The sequence below is a fragment of the Labrus mixtus genome, chromosome 1, assembly GCF_963584025.1.
Source record: "Labrus mixtus chromosome 1, fLabMix1.1, whole genome shotgun sequence".
Taxonomy (NCBI): domain Eukaryota; kingdom Metazoa; phylum Chordata; class Actinopteri; order Labriformes; family Labridae; genus Labrus; species Labrus mixtus.
The window spans coordinates 2,748,463-2,770,313 of NC_083612.1; the positions used below are offsets into that span (position 1 = coordinate 2,748,463).

Consider the following 21,851-nt stretch of genomic DNA (forward strand, 5'->3'; position numbering starts at 1 on the left):
CCATAGCCTTATGTCATCCTGGCTCAACCAACCAATGGACAGCTGTCGCTGCTGAAACTTTTTATAATTTATCGTTTATGAATACCGTGAGGGGAAATTCAGTTTTACACTCTGTCTAATGAACATGAACACACACATAGGACGAAATACACACTCATGCACAAACAGGATCCTATGGACATGCATTAATGGAGAGGTCTCAGAGTGAGGGGGGCTGCACACAGTGAGCGCTCCAGAGCAGTTTTGGGGTTTGGTGCCTTGCTCAAGGGCACCTCGGCAGTGCTCAGGAAGTGGACTGGCACCTCTCCAGCTACCAGACCAATTTCTGGACGTGGTCCGTGCCGGGGCTTAAACCGGCGACCCTCCAATTCCCAACCCAAGTCCCTACAGACTGAGCTACTGCCGCCCCTGTATTGAAATTGGGTCATATATGGAGTAGAAATGTTAAATACATTTTTGAAGTTCTGCCTACTTGAGCGAGAAAAGGCAGAACGTGTCTTTTGGGCTCATGTGGATGAAAGACAACAACTCCCAGAATGCACAGCACCGCAGAAATAAGGCTGGTACTTTGGTACTTTTACTGCAATACTCAGACTCTTTCATGATTCGTGTTTGGCACATGAAGAATAAAAGTTCGCTCAGTTGGACTCGTGTTTCATCTCCTCTCGTGTGTCAGAGCTGCCGTTTGATTTCTTCACACTGAACTCAATCAGAGACCCTCAGTCCTGTCTGAAGAGGGCTGTATCCGAATTGCCAAGTACCTACTCAATCTGTCAGTAGGCAGTATGCAGTACCTACTATCCGTGCTGTATACTGTTAGTACCTACTATTCAGTAGGCAGATATTTGTTCTTACTTCTTCTGATTCATTCAGTAAGGAAGTGACGTCATTTAAGTTTCCCGAACCGGTCGCATTCACCCGTTTTTTTTTGTTTTGGTTTTAGTTTAGCTTTATTCAAGAAGAGTAATGCACATATACAGTCAGGTAAACAAAAAACAATATCACAATGTAAATCAAGTAAAAGATTAAATAACTAAATAACATACAGTACATGAAGAAAAGATCAAATGAAAGACAGTAAGATACAGAATATAAAATAAAATAAACCAATAAAGACACATTTAAATAGTGAAATCATTATTTAAATAGAGGGAGAAAGGTTTTATAATAATGCAGACATTTGTTTTATTTTCTGTTGTTAATTAAAAGTAGTGATTTCAGTCAGGACTTTAACTCTAGATTAAAAATTGCTTCAATTAATCCACGCTCGTTTGTTTTGATTTGGAGGCGGACATGACGTGGCGATTTACGTTTAATTTCGCACAGCATTGTGGGTGGTAATATATAATTCATTTCCTGAAAGCACGCATCCGATCCATACTGCATGAAACCCGGAAGTTAATATCCATACTGAAATAAGATAAGATAAAGATAAGATATACTTTATTCATCCCAGCAGGGAAATTTAGGTGTTCCAGCAGCCAGCATACATACAAACACACAACACAACACATATATACATACAAACACACAACACATATATACATACAAACACACAACACATATATACATACAAACACACAACACAACACATATATACATACAAACACACAACACATATATACAAACACACAACACAACACATATATACATACAAACACACAACACATATATATATACAAACACACAACACAACACATATATACATACAAACACACAACACAACACATATATACATACAAACACACAACACATATATACATACAAACACACAACACAACACATATATACATACAAACACACAACACATATATACATACAAACACACAACACAACACATATATACATACAAACACACAACACATATATACAAACACACAACACAACACATATATACATACAAACACACAACACATATATACATACAAACACACAACACAACACATATATATATACAAACACACAACACATATATACATACAAACACACAACACATATATACATACAAACACACAACACATATATATATACAAACACACAACATATATATACATACAAACACACAACACATATATATATACAAACACACAACACAACACATATATACATACAAACACACAACACAACACATATATACATACAAACACACAACACAACACATATATACATACAAACACACAACACAACACATATATACATACAAACACACAACACATATATACATACAAACACACAACACAACACATATATACATACAAACACACAACACATATATACATACAAACACACAACACAACACATATATATATACAAACACACAACACATATATACATACAAACACACAACACAACACATATATACATACAAACACACAACACAACACATATATACATACAAACACACAACACATATATACATACAAACACACAACACAACACATATATATATACAAACACACAACACATATATACATACAAACACACAACACATATATACATACAAACACACAACACATATATACATACAAACACACAACACATATATATATACAAACACACAACATATATATACATACAAACACACAACACATATATATATACAAACACACAACACAACACATATATACATACAAACACACAACACAACACATATATACATACAAACACACAACACAACACATATATACATACAAACACACAACACAACACATATATACATACAAACACACAACACATATATACATACAAACACACAACACAACACATATATACATACAAACACACAACACATATATACATACAAACACACAACACAACACATATATATATACAAACACACAACACATATATACATACAAACACACAACACAACACATATATACATACAAACACACAACACAACACATATATACATACAAACACACAACACATATATACATACAAACACACAACACAACACATATATATATACAAACACACAACACATATATACATACAAACACACAACACAACACATATATACATACAAACACACAACACAACACATATATATATACAAACACACAACACAACACATATATACATACAAACACACAACACAACACATATATACATACAAACACACAACACATATATATATACAAACACACAACACAACACATATATACATACAAACACACAACACAACACATATATACAAACACACAACACATATATACATACAAACACACAACACAACACATATACAAACATATCCCACCCATACAAAAAAACATGAGCCCACAATACTATTTGATATATGATATATGTAACTCAGGCTAAAGTTTAAAAGTTGAAATGTCTTCTGTCCTTACTTAAAGGGAAGTCGTTATAAAGTGCAATAGCAGTAGGTAAAAAAGTATTTTTAAATCTGTCCTTTTTGCAGCTTAGCGGCCGTAGCCTCCCACTAAAAACACTCTTTTGTTCACACACGAGATTGTGTAAGGGATGCATGTTATTGTCCATAATGTTCAACAGTTTCTGTATCATCCTTCTCCACATCACCACCTCCAGGGGCTCCACAGCAGTCCCCAGCACAGAGCCAGCCCTCCTAATCAGCTTGTTAAGCTTTTTAGAGTCACAAGCCCTGATGCTGCTCCCCAACAGACGGCTGCAAAGAAAATGGCACTTGCCACAACAGTCTGATAAAACATGGATAACATTTTGCTGCACACGTTAAAAGACCTAAGCTTCCTCAAGAAGTAGAGTCTGCTCTGACCCTTCTTGTAGACGGCCTCTGTGTGGTGCTTCCAGTCCAGTTTATTGTTCATGTGCACCCCCAAGTATTTATAGCACTCCACCACCTGCACCTCATCCCCAAGGATAGAGATGGTGCTTAGCTCAGGCCTGTCCCTCCTAAAGTCCACCACCATTTCCTTGGTCTTTGTTCAGTATACTGAGGTGGACCCAAAAAATGCATACTGAATGACCACGAAAGTTCAGTATATTGAAACTCCATACTGAAAAGTACTGCATACTGAACTGTGGCTATTCGGAAAGGGCCCGAGGACACACTCCCCCCTCCCTCTGCTCTCTAACTGTACTGTTAGCATGTTAGCATGGTTAGCATTGGCAGTTTCTCAACAAGCGTTCTTGTCTTTTTTTCGTGTTCCTGATAATGACAAACGGCCATTGTGTTCCCTGTACTATCAGCTAATGAACGTGGTGGCAAACTGTTAGCTCACAGCTCTTTTGACACTTAAATTAAACAGAGAGTCGGTGAAAAGTTTCTCTTACCTTCAACACACGGAGAACAAATCTGCGTCAGTGCAGAAAGTGAAAGTAAAAAGGAAATGGCACGGGGTCATCATCACCATAGCAACGGGGTTTCAAATGTCACCCCCTTCATTTCTTTACAGATAAAAGTTTGTTTAAACTTTTAATGAAACACTGAAAACGAGAAGGAGAAAACAACACAACCACTCAGGGATACAAAAAACAAGGTTTTACAAAGTCTGTCTGTCTGTACACCGGGATACACCTTCAATCTGAACTTTATTTAGGGCAGAGAGGTTCAAATCTTTACAAACTTTACAACTCCATACTTGGAGGGAGGAGGTGGGGGGGGGGGGGGGGGGGGGGGGGGGGCAGCTTGCATACTTTATTGTTATTCAATCTATTTATAAAACCAAGGACAACACAACACAGCTGCTGATATTTTTAATATAAATCTGTATATATGTTTCAACATGTCTATTGGTGCTACCGTGTACAGTATATATATATATTTTGTATAACTTGTGTTTTTTATTGTTTGTGTCCGTGTGCTGTCCTATCCTTTGGTGCTACCTGCTGCTGGAATCTGAATTTCCCTGAGGGAACCTTCCCAAGGGATTAATAAAGTTCCTATATATCTATCCTACAGAATCTGACAGTAGACAATAAATAGAAATTCTGACAGTAGACAGTCCCTTCTCTCGATTTTACTCGATTTACTTTATTTAGAGATTAAAAATTGATCCAATTAATCCTTACTCGTTTGTTTTGATTATCAGGCGAACGCATGTAAATATTAGATGAAGAGAAATGCAGAGACAGGGACAGAGAGGATGAGAAATACAGTGACAAAGGTAGGAAATATTTTTAATAGTATGTTTATTACTTTTGTGTCTCCATAATTTTAATTAATTCATTAATATCTATTCACTGTAGTAACAAAAGATAAAACACAGGAGGATTACAATCAACCTCCTGTAACCTGCTAGAACAACAGGCCAACATCAGACCAGTGGTTCTCAACTGGTCTTACTTCAGGACCACTACTAACCCCTTCATGAAAAATCAGAAGACCTACCCAAATTTCTAATATTTTCAACCAATCAGATTTATTTAATAGAAAATTGTGCAGTTTGGACCTCAGAGGGTACAAAAAATGTGACTGATCCAAGGAACAGAACAGAACAAACATGCTTAAAATTGAAATACCCAGCCCTTTTTAGACAAATATAAAAGTTCAGATACACATTCAGTACTAACTGAAAAAGACTCTGCGATCCACTTTTGGGTCCCAACCCATCAGTTGAGAACTACTACATTAGCTCAACAGATGCAGAGGGCCCCCAAATGACTAAATCCGCCTCTGATGGAAAGTATAGCTAAATCAGAACTCAAGTCTATTAACAAAAACAAGAGAGAGAAGCATATTACTCCTCAGAGCAGTCATATATACGTATGTGTAGCATATTTATAAAACAAAGGAAGTATACATCGCCTTAATTAATTTATCCCACAAAGTAGAAATTTAAAAAATACACGTAAGAGCTTTTTATAATCACCTTGGTTGTGAGGAAAGTAAAAAAGGTAGAATAAAAACCCTAATGCTGCTGAGGTGACGTCTTGTTGCCACGGTTACAGAGAAGTCGCAAAGTGCTGTCCCATTCCTATTTAACCATTTCAAGCCCTGGCAGCCTCGTGCACTCAAATCACTTTCCAGGTGATGTCAGTTAAGTCCTTAAGGGCTCTGGGACAGTGGCGGTTGTAGACCACTTTTACTGAGGGGGCCAAACTGGAACCAGTTGTTTTTTCATCAGAGGGGGAAATTAAACCCAGTTGAAAAATAGACAAAGATGATCACTTTAAAAATATATATATATAATGCCAAATAATACGGACATCATTAAATACCACAACATAAAATAGCATGATTTACATTTGTTTCAGTAACAGTATTTAATACTAGATTGTGAGGGGTGGCCAGCTCAGTGTTGAGGGGCACTGGCCCCTGTCTAGTACCGCCCATGCTCTGGGAGGAAGTGAAGATTCAGCCAATGAACGTACAAAGACGTGCTGACGGCAGAGAAGGGCTCCAGTGGGCCGACTGGTAAAGAGGTGTGACTTTGGGTGAAGTCAGGCTTTAGGCTTTCTAATGTTGTTATCAAAGACTGATCACACACAAACACATTTGTATCAGGGTATTTATTGGTTCTGATCCACACATGCCCCCCCCCCTTCTGCTCCCAGAGACTTTGCAACACCTCTACCCCGGATCATCGCCCTAAAACGACGGCTTCCTGTCCTCTGTAAAAAAAACGTAGCGAGTGCCTGTCGAGCGGTCTGTGGCTGCTTTTCCGACTCCTGAGGCACTTCTTCAGTTTATGAGATATATATAAACACTTGTGCCTATAGCCCATCCCAATTAAAGGCCCCTGGTGTTGCTGCAACTCTCCACTAGAGGCCCCGATGCATTTAGAGCTGGAATAGTTTGTGAATCAAAAATAAGGAGAAAAAGCAGCATGAGACACATGACATTAAAGATGAACTACATCTGTCCAAGAACAACAGAATAATGCTCGTAGGCAGGCAGGACAAGCAGAAGATGATGGATGGGTGGTTACCTCTCTCCATAGCAAATCCTACGTCATAGTACAGGCTGCATGTTTCTAGATTTTATCATACTATCTCCGAGGTTTGTCACCTCATCTTTTTAAAATACAAGAATTGTTTAATCGACTTTCTGGAGGGAATAAAAAACAACAACAATCACTCACATTTAGTAGATTGTTTTTAATTCCTGGGTATGACCACAGAGACAGACCTTCTTATTAATGTGCATCATCAGATAAACATCATGAATCTGTCCTGTAAGGAAAACGAAAATCAAAGCCTCACGCTCAGAAGATTTATTTTATTTCTGGGTTTCTCCATGAGGACCAACCTTTGTGAAAAATCCTTCAACAACCACATTGTGTTTGGGTAACTTTCCTTCAGTTCAGACTTACATTACATTACTGGGACATTGTCCTTTTCTCCCCTTCACTACTGTTCTCTTCCTGTTTGGTAGGACGGATTAATGATCATCAGAATGTCCTCAGTGTGATTTCTGCTCCATGTCCGACTACTTTCACTTCACATCATTTTTTTTCACTTTGCTGCTCGTGTGACGGTGAGCTGAGGTATTCATACGAAAGAGTCTGGATTGTTCTTTGCCCCCGGTCAGAACTCCTCCTCTGCGTTCCGACAGCGGGATTGTTTGAGTAGGGTGAGGCGAGCCAGCACCTGGGCCACCGACAGCTCGCCGTGGACTTTGTTGTCTCTGGTGCGCACGTTTACGCCGTCAGTCATCTTCTCCTTCTCTCCGACCACTGCCGAGAGAAACGAGGACAAAACAGTTTGACATGGGGCCGAGTGAACTGTAATAACCAGATTTTCTCTACGTTCAAACACTGAAGACTTTGTTATTGTTCTGATGTCGAAACAACCCAGAAGTCAAAACAGGAGAGGGAAGCTGGAGTCCTGAGAGACTGATATTTTTTTCCCCCATGTATGGAGGCTATGGTCCTCCAAGTGGGCGGCCCAGGTTCGAATCCCACCAGTGGCTCCTTTCCCGCATGTCATTCCCTACTCTCTCTCTCCCTGATTTCCAACTCTATCCCCTGTCCTGTCTCTCCATAAAAGTCACAAAAAGCTTAAAAAATAAATCTAAAAAAAAAAAGAAAGGAAGGCAAACTACCTACATGCTCCACTTTGTCACACCACCAGGGGGCAGTATTATATTACATTCAGATGTGTTTCTCTATGGAATAACAATTTACATCTCTTTAAATCAGCTCACCTTACCTGAGTGTCTAGAACAGAAGTTTAATAGATTAATAAAGCGTTCACTCGGTTAATTAGAAATCAGATTCTTGGCATCTGCAGCGTCACTTGTGTTGCACCCCGCAAATGAAGACGATATCCCACGTTTGATTGGCTCTAGTATTCCTAAGAGTAGGACAGTCGCCTTTCTAAAACAAAGCCTTTTATCCAATGGTCAACCTTTGATCCAGAGTGTACATTTTATTTCTGAAAGTCACCTTCTTCGATGTTTAGAAAAAGGGGCTGAACAGAAATGCAGAAATACAGACAATGAACCAAGCATGCTTTAGTCGTGATGACAGGCTGACAAATGTTCAATTTTCTCACCCAGAATGAAGTTATATTGGGCCAACTGAGCGTTTCTGATCTTCTTGTTAAGGAGGCAGCTAGAGTCCAGGTCGGCATCCGCCATGAAACCAGCTTCTGTGAACTGCTTACACACCTGACGGGAAGATCAAACATTCATAAAGATGTAGTTAATGAAGATGATTAACATGATTCTACTTAAATAGGAAGTGTTTTTACTCCTTTGGATCGTTTGCTCTGGTCTGAATCAGTTAGTTCCATTTAATCTGTTTTCAAACGGGGACGTTTACAAGCGGATAAAAATGTGTGATGTGTGAATAAATGCTCTCTGATTGGTCGGTGTGCGAAGAATCCCCTCAAGTAAACAAAGTGTTGTCGACTCCTGATTGGCTGTGGCTGCTCCAAAGACACTTTACAATCTCCAAACAGACAGACGACGACACGGACCAACTTCGGCTCTGCTCATCTCTTTTTATATTGTTTGCATTAATCACTGTTGCCATGGAAACAGTTTGAAAATGAGGCACAGCTGAAGCTCGAAAGAATAATATGTTGAGGAAGGAGCACGTTAATCCTTCTGAACCAGGACCACGTTAATCCTCCTGAACCGGGACCTGCTCATCCACACAAACTGTTTCTGCCCGTGGTGGTTACTTCCTGCTTCTAGGGTCTGATCGAGGTCGCTTCCTGTTCTGACTGCAAACGGATCGCTCCAGAGTCTGAAATAAAGCGGACTGAGACCCTCCTTTTGAACCGGTCTCTGTACAGTTGTTTGATCCGCAGCAGATTTCACAGCAGAGCAAACGATCTGCACTAACTTGGCTTGGTGTGAAACCCGGTCTAAGACTGACCTTCTTGGCGTAGTCCTCGCAGGAGGGGTTGACGGGCACTAACATGACCGGACGAGGAGAGAGCCACAGAGGCCTGGAGGAAAAGACAGAGAGGACTTTAATGAAACCCACTTCACAGAGATAAAACACCTTTACACGCCCGCTGACCCCGAGAGGAAGGAACACCCGGATGATGCTGTGTGATGATGAAATAATGCCATAAAGGCCATGAAGCGCCTCACCATTTCCCAGCGTAGTTTTCTGTGAGGATGGCGATCATCCTCTCCACCGAGCCCAAGATGGCGCGATGGATGATGACAGGTCGGGCTTTGTCATCCCCGTCCTTCCTGCAGAAACAGGTGCATCAGAAAGGCTGTCATGATGTAACGTTTAGAAGTTAAATTAGACCTTTTCTTGGGCTCCTTGGACCGACTCTACCAACTGAGCAACAGCCGCCCGGGTGCAGGACGGCGTGCAGTCTCAGTGTTTTGATTGGGTGACTCACCCCACAAAGGTCAGGTTGAAGCGGATGGGCAGCTGGAAGTCCAGCTGAATGGTCGCACACTGGTGGTAACGTCCGATTGCATCTTTGATTTTAATGTCGATCTGCAACAGAAACAGAAGAAATGCTGAACTTTTGAGCCCTCAGGATGAAACTGATTTTCAATTTGTACAGGAATGATGAAGAAGGGGGGGGGGGGGGGTCTGACCTTTGGGCCGTAGAAAGCACCGTCTCCTGGGTTGAGTTTCCACGGCTCCCCGAACTCATTCAAGCTGTTCTCCAGTTGCTGTCGAACACGAGACAAAGATTAGAACGGTGATGAAATCTCAACAAGGACCGGGAAGCCGAGTCGGACCAGGAGCCCGTTTCAACAAACTCTCAGTCTACCTCTGAGCTCTGAACAGATTTACCCTCAGGTGGGAAACTCTGAGATTCTGGTTCCAGATCAGCTGATTTGAGTTTGTTTCATCAACTCTGAGAAGGTTCACTCGGCTATAAAAAGCCAACATTGATTGAAGAAAACCTGCTCCCGGCCAGGTTAGGTTCATTGACTCAGTAACCATAGTAACAGGCTCAGAGCTAAAGTTACCTCTCTCTGTGGAACGGGCTGGAATTATGCTGCGTTACATTTACCTCAAAACTCAGAACTGGGAATGACGTCACACCCGAGTAAACTGCGCTCCAGTTGCAAGTCGGAAAAGCAACATGGACACCTCCGGGAGTACCTTTGTTTTGTTCGCTAATACCAGACGATAACAACACACTACGTGGAAATAACATCTCCACAGAGAGAACTTGCACGATACCATCGGTGTGATTGATTTAATTACACAATAAGACGACTAAGCTGCTAATAAACAGTTGCATCTTAAACATCCCTGTCGATGCACCATAGCAGCCATATTGGATTTGAACTCGGGCTACTGAAGATTCTCAGAGTTTCCAAGTCAGAATTCCGACTTCAGGGGGCGTTCCTGATGACGTATCGGACCAGTAACTCGGGATCAAATGGAAACGCACCATTACCCCTCTTTCTCAGGTTTGAGTGACCTCACTTTCTGAAACTGAAAACCCAGAGTTCCCCTCGTTCCAGGGTTAACAGACTCAGAATTTTTCACTGAACCTGCTTTCTGAAACAGGCCCCAGGTCACACTGTCGTACATCAAATCAGATGCACAATCACACCGGATCATGAGTTCATTTCATGGATAGGGTTGTTTTTTTTGGATGCAGACTCCTCAGCTAGTCATGACTGTTCTGTGGATTTTAAAAGCACAACGAATCACGATGCATAAAGTGCATCCTCAATGTACTTTACAAAACACACACTGACACAACTCCAATAACAGCAGGAAGTGTAGCAGAGAGCGTGTGTTTGCAGACGGTCTCTTCAGTGTTTGGACCTGACACAGTGCAAACAGACTTTATGTGATACATAACATCAAAGATCCCGCGTTTTTTATTTCCATTTAAACAACGTCTCATAATTAGAGAACAAAGTCTGATCTGCTCGAGTTCAAACAGAAGCTAAAGATTAATTTTCAATCACAATCTCAGTGCAGGAGGCCGTTTACCCTCTCAGCCTGGTTCCAGACGGCGATGTCGCCCAGAAACTTCTCTGGACGGGTGGAGAGGTGAAGCTGGAAGGAGAATCCGAACACATCGTAAACACAGCGGAGGAAATCCAGACAGCCCTTCATCTCCGTCTCGATCTTTAAAAAATAAGGAAGAAGAAAAAAAAAAGATGATTGACATTAAAGTAGATAAAGAGTGAAAAACAAAGTTATTTTTGTACGTCCATCTTGTGTAATGTAAAGCCCCGATGTGCTCACCTGATCCATGGTGCAGAAGATGTGAGCGTCATCCTGCTGGAAACGTCGCACTCGGGTCAGCCCCGTCAGAGTTCCCGACAGCTCGTTTCTGTGCAGGACCCCGAAATCCGCCAGCCTCAGGGGAAGCTCCCTCCACGAGCGAGGCCTGTGGCCGAACATCAGACTGCGAGACAGCCGGGGAGCGAGAAATCAAAACGACTGAGAACGCATTGTGTGATGTTGGATAGTTGTTAAAACGTGTTGTGACTGTACCAGTGTCCGGGGCAGTTCATGGGCTTGAGTGCAAAGATGTCCTCCTCCACCGGGAAGGAGAACATGTTCTCGCTGTAGTGCTGCCAGTGGCCCGACGTCTCCCACAGTTTGCTGTTATAGATGTTCGGGGAAGCGACTTCCTGGAAGCCTCTTCTCCAGTACTCATCCTAGGAAATCAGAGACAAAGCACATAAACAAGAGAAGATGACTGCACAGATACTTCACTGAGCTGAGCCAGATCCTGACCTCTGACACAGACTTCAAGGAACTCAGATCCTTTGTGTTCTGTTTTCCATTTGTAGGTTAGGGTTAAAAATGATTTAATTCAGGAGAATACTGACAGATTGCTCCTTTAAAGGGCTTTTCAAAGATACTTTCTAAATGACAATTAATTGATGCAAAGTATTAAAGGTCCAGTCAGTGAGATGTGTAGAGAGTGAGATGATAAAGGTATCTTACTATCTGATCATTAAGGAAACATGTTGAAGTGCTGGCTTCTCTGACAACAACGCAGCAGCCAGTATGTCCTCCTTCTAACTTTAGATTGTGGTCCTGAATGCTCTGGATTTGTTTGGACCAGAGAAGGTAGGCGCTTTTAAGGCGACCACCAAACGGCCGTTTTGGACGCCCTTCGGTTTGTCAGATATGAGAGCAGTTATCAGGTCAACAGGTGTTGCAGCGATGGAAGCCGGCAAGAGAAGTGGTTCAGATAGAAGTGATTGTACCCGACCTTTACAATGTTTTGAATTTAGACTGCAGTACCCATTTTAAACACTAGAGTTACATATTGCTCCTTTAATCAGAATCTGTATGATTAAAAACATCACAAAAGCTTCTTCTATTGAGTTATTTATGTGAAAGAGTTCATACACAATATCATCGTCCTGACCTCCAATAAACCTTCACAGCTCTGCAACTGTGTCCTCATCTTGGCTCTTTCTCTCGTACTCCAGCCCTGACAGGATTTCTCTGCAGATTTCATCAAACGTTATTAAATAAGACGAGCTTCTTACCCTGATGAACTCTGTGAGCGTGTTATAGATGTAGGCGCCTCGTGGCATGAAGAAACAACTGCCAGGGCTGAGATCATGGAAGAAGAACAGCTCCTGATCCTGTGAAGCCAAAATACAACTTTTGTCAAGATCATGAATCTGTAAAACCTGCAGGAAAAATGGCGACAAACTCCTAGAAACCAAAATCAGTGAGTGCAGCTAAATCAGTACGGGGGGGGGGGGGTATATGTTAATAATGCCGATAAATGAAATGAATTAATGGAGTTTGAACACAAACTTCAGGCCACCCCTGTAGCTAGAGCCCCAGTTGGGTCGCCCAGGTCAAAAAAAGTCTGGACACCCCCGTCTCATGTCTGACTGTAACAGACATGTGTGAATAACAAGTTTGGAAAACTTCTGGTGCACACTGTCCTGACATTTTCAAGGAATCATCAGGAGTGCATGTGTCAAATAAAAACAGCGCTCTTTAAATCACTCTTACCCGGTTGAGTCGGGCTGGACGATATGACCTCAAATCAGATTAATTGAACATATGACCTCGATTACGATTAATGAACAATTATTTTGTTTTTTGCCCTCATAGTTCACTGACATGCTCTCTCCTGTAAATATGCTCAACTATTAAAGCTGGGATATGTTTTCTAATGAGAGAGTGAATATCTGATTAAGTATTTTGAGGTTATTTATTGAATATTTCAAACTGAAATCAAAACATCGCTTGAAATGAAAACAACACTTTAGTTTTAAAGTATAAATGAACTTCTCTAAAACAGTAGAAAATAAATAACCTGCATTTCTTGCAAACTGTTTTTCCGCAGTGTTTTACATTTGACTTCTTTTTGTTTCGGTGTCGTCTTCCCTAAAGACAAAATGCGTCTGCCCTGAAATAATCAAAATAATCGACATGGGCAAGATTATGTCGGTTAAAGGTTCTGAATGTCAGTTTCGATTAATTTTTTGATTAATTGCTCAGCTCTATGGTTGAGTCTTTATAATTCCAAGTAGGGAAAATTAGATCACAGCTTCTCTGTATTGTGTTTCACTCGTCTTTAGAGTTCGTCTAGATGTTTGCCGGGAGACTTTTGGCTTCATGTTCTTACCACATCTATAAACCACAACTGGAGACTCTGACGAGGACTGAAACCTCAAAAGGACTTGTGTCAGGCATCTCTTCTTACGAGTAAGAATCACGACTCTCTTTCTTCTGGGTTTCAGGTTTCAGATCCAGACCACAGCCACCCGGGTGGGCCTGGACCCGTCCGCCCGCCTGCCCCCTGCCCTGTGACTCACTTTGCCGATCTTGCGATGGTCTCTGTTCTTGGCCTCCTCCTGAAAGCGTTCCCACTCCTTCAGCATCTTTGAGTCTGGGAAGGAAATCCCGTAGATCCTCTGCAGAGTCTCCATGTCGGAGCGGCCCTCCCAGTAGGTAGCAGAGTTCTGATGACAGAGGGGGAAAAGATGCACCGTCAGCAGTTTTTTTAAAGAGTGTGGGGCAGGAAGAGCTGCTCGGAGGATATTTAAGAACTATCACGAGACTGAGTCACAGCAGGGATCATATTCAGGACAACATCACGACCTCTAACGGGTTATTACTTTTATAAAACAGTTAAAGAAGCAGGAAGTAGAAGGTGAAGGTCAAAATCTACAACAGCTGCAACAGATAAGAGGAAGTCGTGTCTTAGGTTTGTCACTGTTGGGTTACCACGGAGACGTAAGGTTAATCTTAACCAAAATTTACAAGACCATGATCTTAACTCGTAGAGTGTAACGTCAAAACTAACTGAAATATTGTCGCAGATATGATGTTTTCACTTCCTGTGGCCAATCAGTGAAAATCATTTGTTAATGCAGTAGTTGGTTTCCTCTTGAGCCGTTAGTGTCTCTGAACAGACAAACGTATTTAAATAACTTCTGTTAACTGTCGTTTATCCGTTTACTAAAACTTAAAGTTATTTAACGGTTCTCTGTTGTTGGACCGGTGAGATTATCTCCGCTCACAGAAAATCAACAGCAGGATTACAAATCAAAGGCATCCTCTTCCCTTTAAAGTTATCCCACCTATATCATCACCATGACAACAGTATTTTATGGACTTTACATCTATTAGAAGAAGCTAGGTGTCAGGGTGCACCCACACTCGGTCCATTTGCCCCGTGCTTAAGTACAATTCTCCCCCCTCCCCCTCCGGCCTGCACTCACACTGCTCCAGGACTAACCGGGCCTGAGCATGGTTACCTCTTGTACATAACGTCATAATACAACACATGCATGGCTTTACATGATCATAAGGCGTGCTTAAGTTTACAAGACAGGCAGATAAAAAAAATAAAACATTTAAAAAAAAAAAAGGGAGCCACAGTTGAGCTAAAGCTCCTTAAAGTCAAAAACTAAAATTAAACGATCTGAGATCAGTACTTATCCGTTAACAGTTTGTGTATTCTGGACAAACTGAACTTCCACTTACCTTATATATCTTCATGGCTTTGATCTTGCCTGTGTGTCTGACATGGGGGCCTCTGCACAAGTCGATCAGGGGTCCACATCTGAACAGGATTCATGAACACCACAAAGATTAAAATAACAAAGTACAAAGACGTCACACATGATGTAATGTAAACAGGTAGAGATTCTCACCTGTAGACTGTAGTGGTGGGGGTGGTGACTTTCTCATTCAGGATGCGACACTTGAACTTGTTGTACTGAAAGATGAAACAGTTCCTTAATTCCTCACAGGTTCTTGGTAGCGTCCATGATGTTTGTTACAACATTCAGGATTTCCAAACTAAAAGCATGCGAACACATAAGGAGTCGGAAAGTCGTAAACTGGGAGCATCCAGGCTCCGTCTTTCTCACCTTAAACATCTTCAACAGGGTCTCCTTGCTGATCTCCAGCCTCTCAAAGGGCTGCTTGTCCTTCACCACAGTCTTACACAAAGTCTCTAGGTCCCCGAACTCAGCGCTGGACACGCCCCTAAAAACAGCAAACATCTACTTTTTATGGCAAAGACAGTTGAAGTAGGAGACTCAGAGGAAATGCACCGGTGGGACAAAAGGAACCTCTGAGGACTTGGGAAAAAAACAGCAAACATTTAAATGAAAGGTTTCTACAAAGTATTGTCATTAAATACAAGCAGACGTTCACAGAAAGTCTACAAACTAACACATCTAAAGTCTTGGATTTCAAATATCAGATATTTGGGTTTTAAGAGATGTGAATGATTTTTTAGATTTATTTTTGGGCTTTTAGCCTTTATTTGGATTGATTAGGAAATCAGGGAGGGAGGGAGAGAGAGAGAGAGAGAGAGAGAGAGCCGGGAATGATTTTTCAGAAAGGAGTCGAACCCTGGGACGCGACCTAAGCACTAGGCCACGGGTTGGCAAGTAAGTTTGGTCTCAAGCCAACATCTCTCTATTCATTTCATTCATTAATTTCATTTATTCAGATCTCCATTAGCCATGGCCTAAGCTGAGTCTAATCTTCCTGGAGTCCACTAAAACATTTGAACTATAGGCTGCATAATTATATTGCATCAATAACCACAAAAACACAACTAGATGGGGGGGCCTACTGTATCTTAGTCATGAAATATATATTTTTTTATACTTTCTTTTCATTGATATTTTCAGAGTAAAACAAGACAAAAGAAAATAAGGGAATAAAAAAGGAAAGAAAAGAAAAAAGGTAACACGGGCCATACATTAGTCAAAATACACAAATCAGGGTTTTTTAAATTAAGATGAGTTACATTCCGTACAGTACATGTTCCATTTCTTCCAGACTTTTATATATTGGTCAAACTTTAGCCTTAATGAGAAGGTCAGTCTCTCCATGCAGTGTATTTCATTGATTATTGCTAACCAATCATCCTTTGATGGGAGGTTTGCGTCATGAAATATTTTTGATGAACAGTTTCCTTCCCACACTGTAGAAAGAAAATGTAAGTTTTATTTTGAAAACGACTGACTGCTTGTTTTTGACGCACCGGAGGATCAACTATTGTCAGAATGTTTTGACTTGCGACCGCCCCATACTCACTTACTGTTAGCATTATTATAGTATGAGTGCAGATACACCATTATGTTGTGTGCAGAGTGAGTGTGACCACACACACACACACACACACACACACACACACACACACACACACACACACACACACACACACACACACACACACACACACACACACACACACACACACACACACACACACACACACACACACACACACACACACACACACACACACACACACACACACACACACACACACACACACACACACACACACACACACACACACACACACACACACACACACACACACACACACACACACACACACACACACACACACACACACACACACACACACACACACACACACACACACACACACACACACACACACACACACACACACACACACACACACACACACACACACACACACACACACACACACACACACACACACACACACACACACACACACACACACACACACACACACACACACACACACACACACACACACACACACACACACACACACACACACACACACACACACACACACACACACACACACACACACACACACACACACACACACACACACACACACACACACACACACACACACACACACACACACACACACACACACACACACTGTGATCCACGAATGAGAAGGCTTTTCAATGATGAAGCGTATCATATCGATCATCCTAACGTCGGAGAGTGCAGGAAAGCATCGGCAGCTGCAGCAAAATATTCAAACTAAGCTACGAGAAGCTTCAGTTTTGACTCAATCGTTGTAGCTCAATGGATGAATTTATGGGACGGACGTGCAGTCCAGTGAACCTCATTTCTCTCTCTCTCTCTCTCTCTCTGAAGCTGATGTGATTCTACTCTCTCTCTCTCTCTCTCTCTTGGTGCGTCTTGATAACAAGCCTCCCCACACGAGGCTCACCTGTTGTGATAACGGAGCTGCAAAGGAAACTTTAAAACTTATTTTTTTTGTGTTGCACGGAGCCTTCTAAGTCTCAGTCAAGAAGAAAAATGAAAAAGTCGTTTGCGAAATCTGTGAAAGTGAAAATATTTGCTCACTTCTGTCCATCCAGGAACATGTCATAGTAGAAACCGTTCTCGATGGGGGGTCCGTAACACAAACAGCCTCCGTAGAAGCGCTCCATGGCCTCGCCCAGGATGTGAGCGCTGGAGTGCCAATACACCTGGAACGGGAAAAAAAGCAGATCCAAATATTACCTCTGGTACGCCAAAGGTCAACACGTCCACATATCTCTGAACCCCGAAGAGCCACTTTAAACAGTGAACTCTCACTTTTCTTGCAGCAGAAATCATGCAACCCAAACACTCTGCAGGACGAGGATGTGTTTGTGTTTGCTGCATTAGAAGGACCTCACTGACTTGTTGTCGTCTTTTGCTGCTGCAGATCAACTCTCTCAGATCTCGCATCAGGACTACATTCCATTTAAGATAAGACACTTGTAAGGACGATTTTAAAATAAGAAAATGTTGAGGTATGTGACACTTTTTCCTGCTGTAGGTGTTTTCTTTTGTTCTTAAGTACTCACTGCCTGTGCATCCTCATTGTCAAAGCGTAAGATCTCCAGAGAGCAGTCCTGCTCCAGAGGTCTGTCCAGGTCCCACAGGTCTCCATTCACCCGGGAAATCACCGCGTTGTCAGCGAGGCCCTGGCTGAAGAAAAAAAAAAGAGCTCTGTCAGCATTTCATGTAATATTTCTATCATCTATTCAGTGGAAATAAGCGAAGCTGAAACTGTGAAATCAACCTTCAGAGAACTTACTCTCTAGAGGGAAAATTCAATATTTGCACTCATGGCTGCACATGGACTCTAAAACTCTCCAGGTGTTTATTTACCTGATATCTGAAGCTAACTGGTAGGGTGTGGTGATCCAGGCCTTCCCCTCCACCCGACGCCCATCAGGCAGCTCCACCGTGATGGGTTTACTGTCTGCAGCTTTCTTCTCCAGCAGGGCGTCACTCTCCTTCTTCAGCTCCTCGTACAGACTGAGGCGCTGGGAGATGTACTCGGGCCAGGGCTTCAGCTACAGCGGAAAATATTTTAAAAAACAAGACAATAAATACATTTTAATCACCAACTATTGAATAAACAAAAGACATGAAACGTAGCCGAGTGATGACGACAAACTACAAGTCAAACTCTTGCACTCCAGCCCCTCCACAGATCGAGGTCGGTGCCCTCAGAGAAGGACCGAGGACCTCAGAATGAATTCAAAGGCAGAATCCAAAGAAAGTTCTGGAGCACATCTATCACTGACGGCAAGTTTATGAAGATGCAAAGGACGAACTTTTCAACGTCTTCCTCAGAGTCAAAACAAAGGAGGAGTTTTAAATGTTTTTAGACAATATTGACAAATATTTTTAATGTTTTATAATTATGTACCTTGTCTTATGTTGGTATGTATGGCTGCTCTGTGTTGGTAAAAAATTGGGCTCTCATGAAAAAGAGATTTTTAATGTCAACTAGATTTTCCTGTTAAAAAAATTAATTAAAAACAGCATCGATCTGTCTCTTCTCGAGTCGTTAGTGAAAACATCCTTTTTGTTATTATATGTATCATTTCAAGCTCCTGCACAATAATTACCTCTTTCACACCACCACCTCCTCCTCCTCCTCCTCCTCCCTTCTCCTGCTTCTTCTCCTTCTTGTTGTTTCCATCAGCTGGTTTTTTATCTGGAGGCGGCACCTGTCCACAGAAAGAGAAGGGTGAGTGTGTGTGTGTGTGTGTGTGTGTGTGTGTGAGAGATTTATTCTTACAAGAGGCCTCGCAGCTCTGCATAAACATGAACCGACTTCTCCAGATGTTCCTTAAATCAGAATCTCTGCACGCATGGAAGCAAAATTCTGTTGAATGTCGACACAGACAAAACCTCCTTCTACTTATTGACGCACTGATTTGGTCTTCGTCAGAAAAAGACTTCATCGAACCAAAGCTGAGCGGCTTCAATTTTTGCGTCCACATCACCCAACAGTCACAGGTTGATCCCTGGTGAAGGGGAGTCTTGGCCTTCAATATGTTTTTTCAATGTTAGGCATTTTTGCTATTGAAACATTTTGCTTTTTGTGTTTTTCAGGAAAGGGAAGAGACAGTCAACGAGGGAGCGAGCTCCAATCTGCAAACAGCTGTTTCTACGTGCTACCTGGAACTACAAACTATTTGATGTTTATAAAAGGAAGAAAGGAACAATAACTTTGAGAGATACCGCTCATGTGAGTCATCAGATAAAGAAGTTTATGGTGCAGGGCTCCCGCAGAGCACAGAGTAACATTTGTGCGTGTTGGTACTGGTAGAGGTCCGAGGCTTGTTTGAGTCCGGGGTCTGTGGTCATGATGATCCGTCCATGCAAACAGCAATGTGAAAGACTGAAGGGAACGCCAAGCCCAAGACGCATAAAAGCTGTGATTAAACATGACAGTTATTCCACTAAATATCGATTGTTGATCTGACTCTGTGTGGTGCGCTGCAAACTAACTCTTAGATATTACGCCTTCATTTTTTCAGGACAGCTGGGGATGGGAGGGTGGGATGGGAGGGGGGATGGGCTATTGCACTATATCAGGTATTACTGTCACTGCCACAGAGACTTGTTTGTTTTACTTGTTCTGCACATTACTATACCATTTGTGGCAATGTGGAATATTACTGCCCAACCCTGGTGTTTTCTATGTTTTATTATTCTTTTTTTTGTATTTATATATATATATATATATATGATTAAAACTCAATAAAAGATATTTGAAATATAAATATCCATTGTTGTCATCTTCTTACATTAAAACATTAGTATTCTGTTTTCTACTAATAAACAAATGAACGTGGTCTGAAAAATACTGCATCTTTTTTTTGTTTTTATGAGAAATAAAAAAAACCTTAATGAGAATATTTGATTTGAAAGAAGGGAGAAATGTTGTATAAACTCAAATAACATGTTCTTTGTATTCAAACATTCAAACACACACCTGTAAATAATGGAACTAGAGAAAAAACAGATTTGATATTTGTCTCAGTTTGTTTTTCTGGAGCTGTGATCTCCTTTGTGTTTAACTTTGGGCTTCATATTTATATCAGTGAACATGGCAGTATGTATCTAAAGTGTGCACAGACTGTAGCACTGAGGTAGGCAGCTATTTCTGGAGAGGGGGTGTTATAGTTTGTCATTTGGATCCACATGAGAGAGGCCCGTGATGCAACCTGGTGCAACACCAAATTAACGAGGAAACTTACACATGTTTATTCCTACCTTATTATCAGCTCGGTTGTTAGTCGTCTTCTCTGCACTGGATGTTTTCTGCAGAGCTTTCCCATTCTTCACTCCTGGAAGTTTCTTTCCTTGTACCTCCTGCAGCTCCCCCTCCTCCCGCTGCAGACCCCTCCGGAGGTGCAGCAGCCGGTATTTCAGCTTCTCGTTCTCGGTCTGCAGGCTCTCCAGCTCCGGGGAGACAGAGCTAACAGCCGCGGCATCCACACCTCGGATCAACCCGTCCCTGAGAGCGGATATCTCCGTGGTGAGGAGACGAATCTGCTCCTCTTGTGCGGTCAAACGTGCAGCCAAGCGCTCCGCCATCTTTAAAGGACCATCATGTAGGGACGACAGCTGACTTCCGGGAGGGGTTTGGAAATAACAGCTGAACAAGAAAGAGAGCAAAACAACACATTTAATTATATGATATTATTTAAGATATCCCTCTAAAGAAATATGGATATTCATAAATATTTGCTTACAACGGAGGATTAGGGCCACGTTAATTTTTTTTTTTTTAATTTCGAGATTAAAATCGTAAATTTACAACTTGAATCTCGTAAATTTATTTATTTTTTTATTTTTTTAACGTGGCCCTAATCCTCCATCGTATTTGTTTTATCCAGTATTGTGAGTTTTTGAATTAAGACTAAAGATAAATAGATAAAGCGTCACATTGATATGGTCGAC

The 21,851-nt window shown here is 41.5% G+C and overlaps 1 protein-coding gene across 1 annotated transcript; it reads right to left on the minus strand.

Annotated features, from left to right (window-relative positions):
* Positions 1-7,021: 7,021 nt before the first annotated feature.
* Positions 7,022-21,520, minus strand: LOC132979547 (threonine--tRNA ligase 1, cytoplasmic-like). Its single transcript, XM_061045452.1, has 19 exons — positions 21,162-21,520; positions 19,505-19,606; positions 18,756-18,943; positions 18,449-18,572; positions 17,961-18,085; positions 15,701-15,818; positions 15,482-15,546; positions 15,312-15,390; positions 14,138-14,284; positions 12,848-12,946; positions 11,835-12,001; positions 11,583-11,745; positions 11,325-11,462; positions 9,959-10,036; positions 9,754-9,854; positions 9,491-9,595; positions 9,270-9,342; positions 8,440-8,554; positions 7,022-7,619 (listed from the first exon to the last, which is right to left on the minus strand). The coding sequence occupies exons 1-19, from the start codon at positions 21,483-21,485 to the stop codon at positions 7,471-7,473; spliced, it is 2,460 nt and encodes an 819-aa protein (XP_060901435.1). The 5' UTR covers positions 21,486-21,520; the 3' UTR covers positions 7,022-7,470.
* Positions 21,521-21,851: the final 331 nt, after the last annotated feature.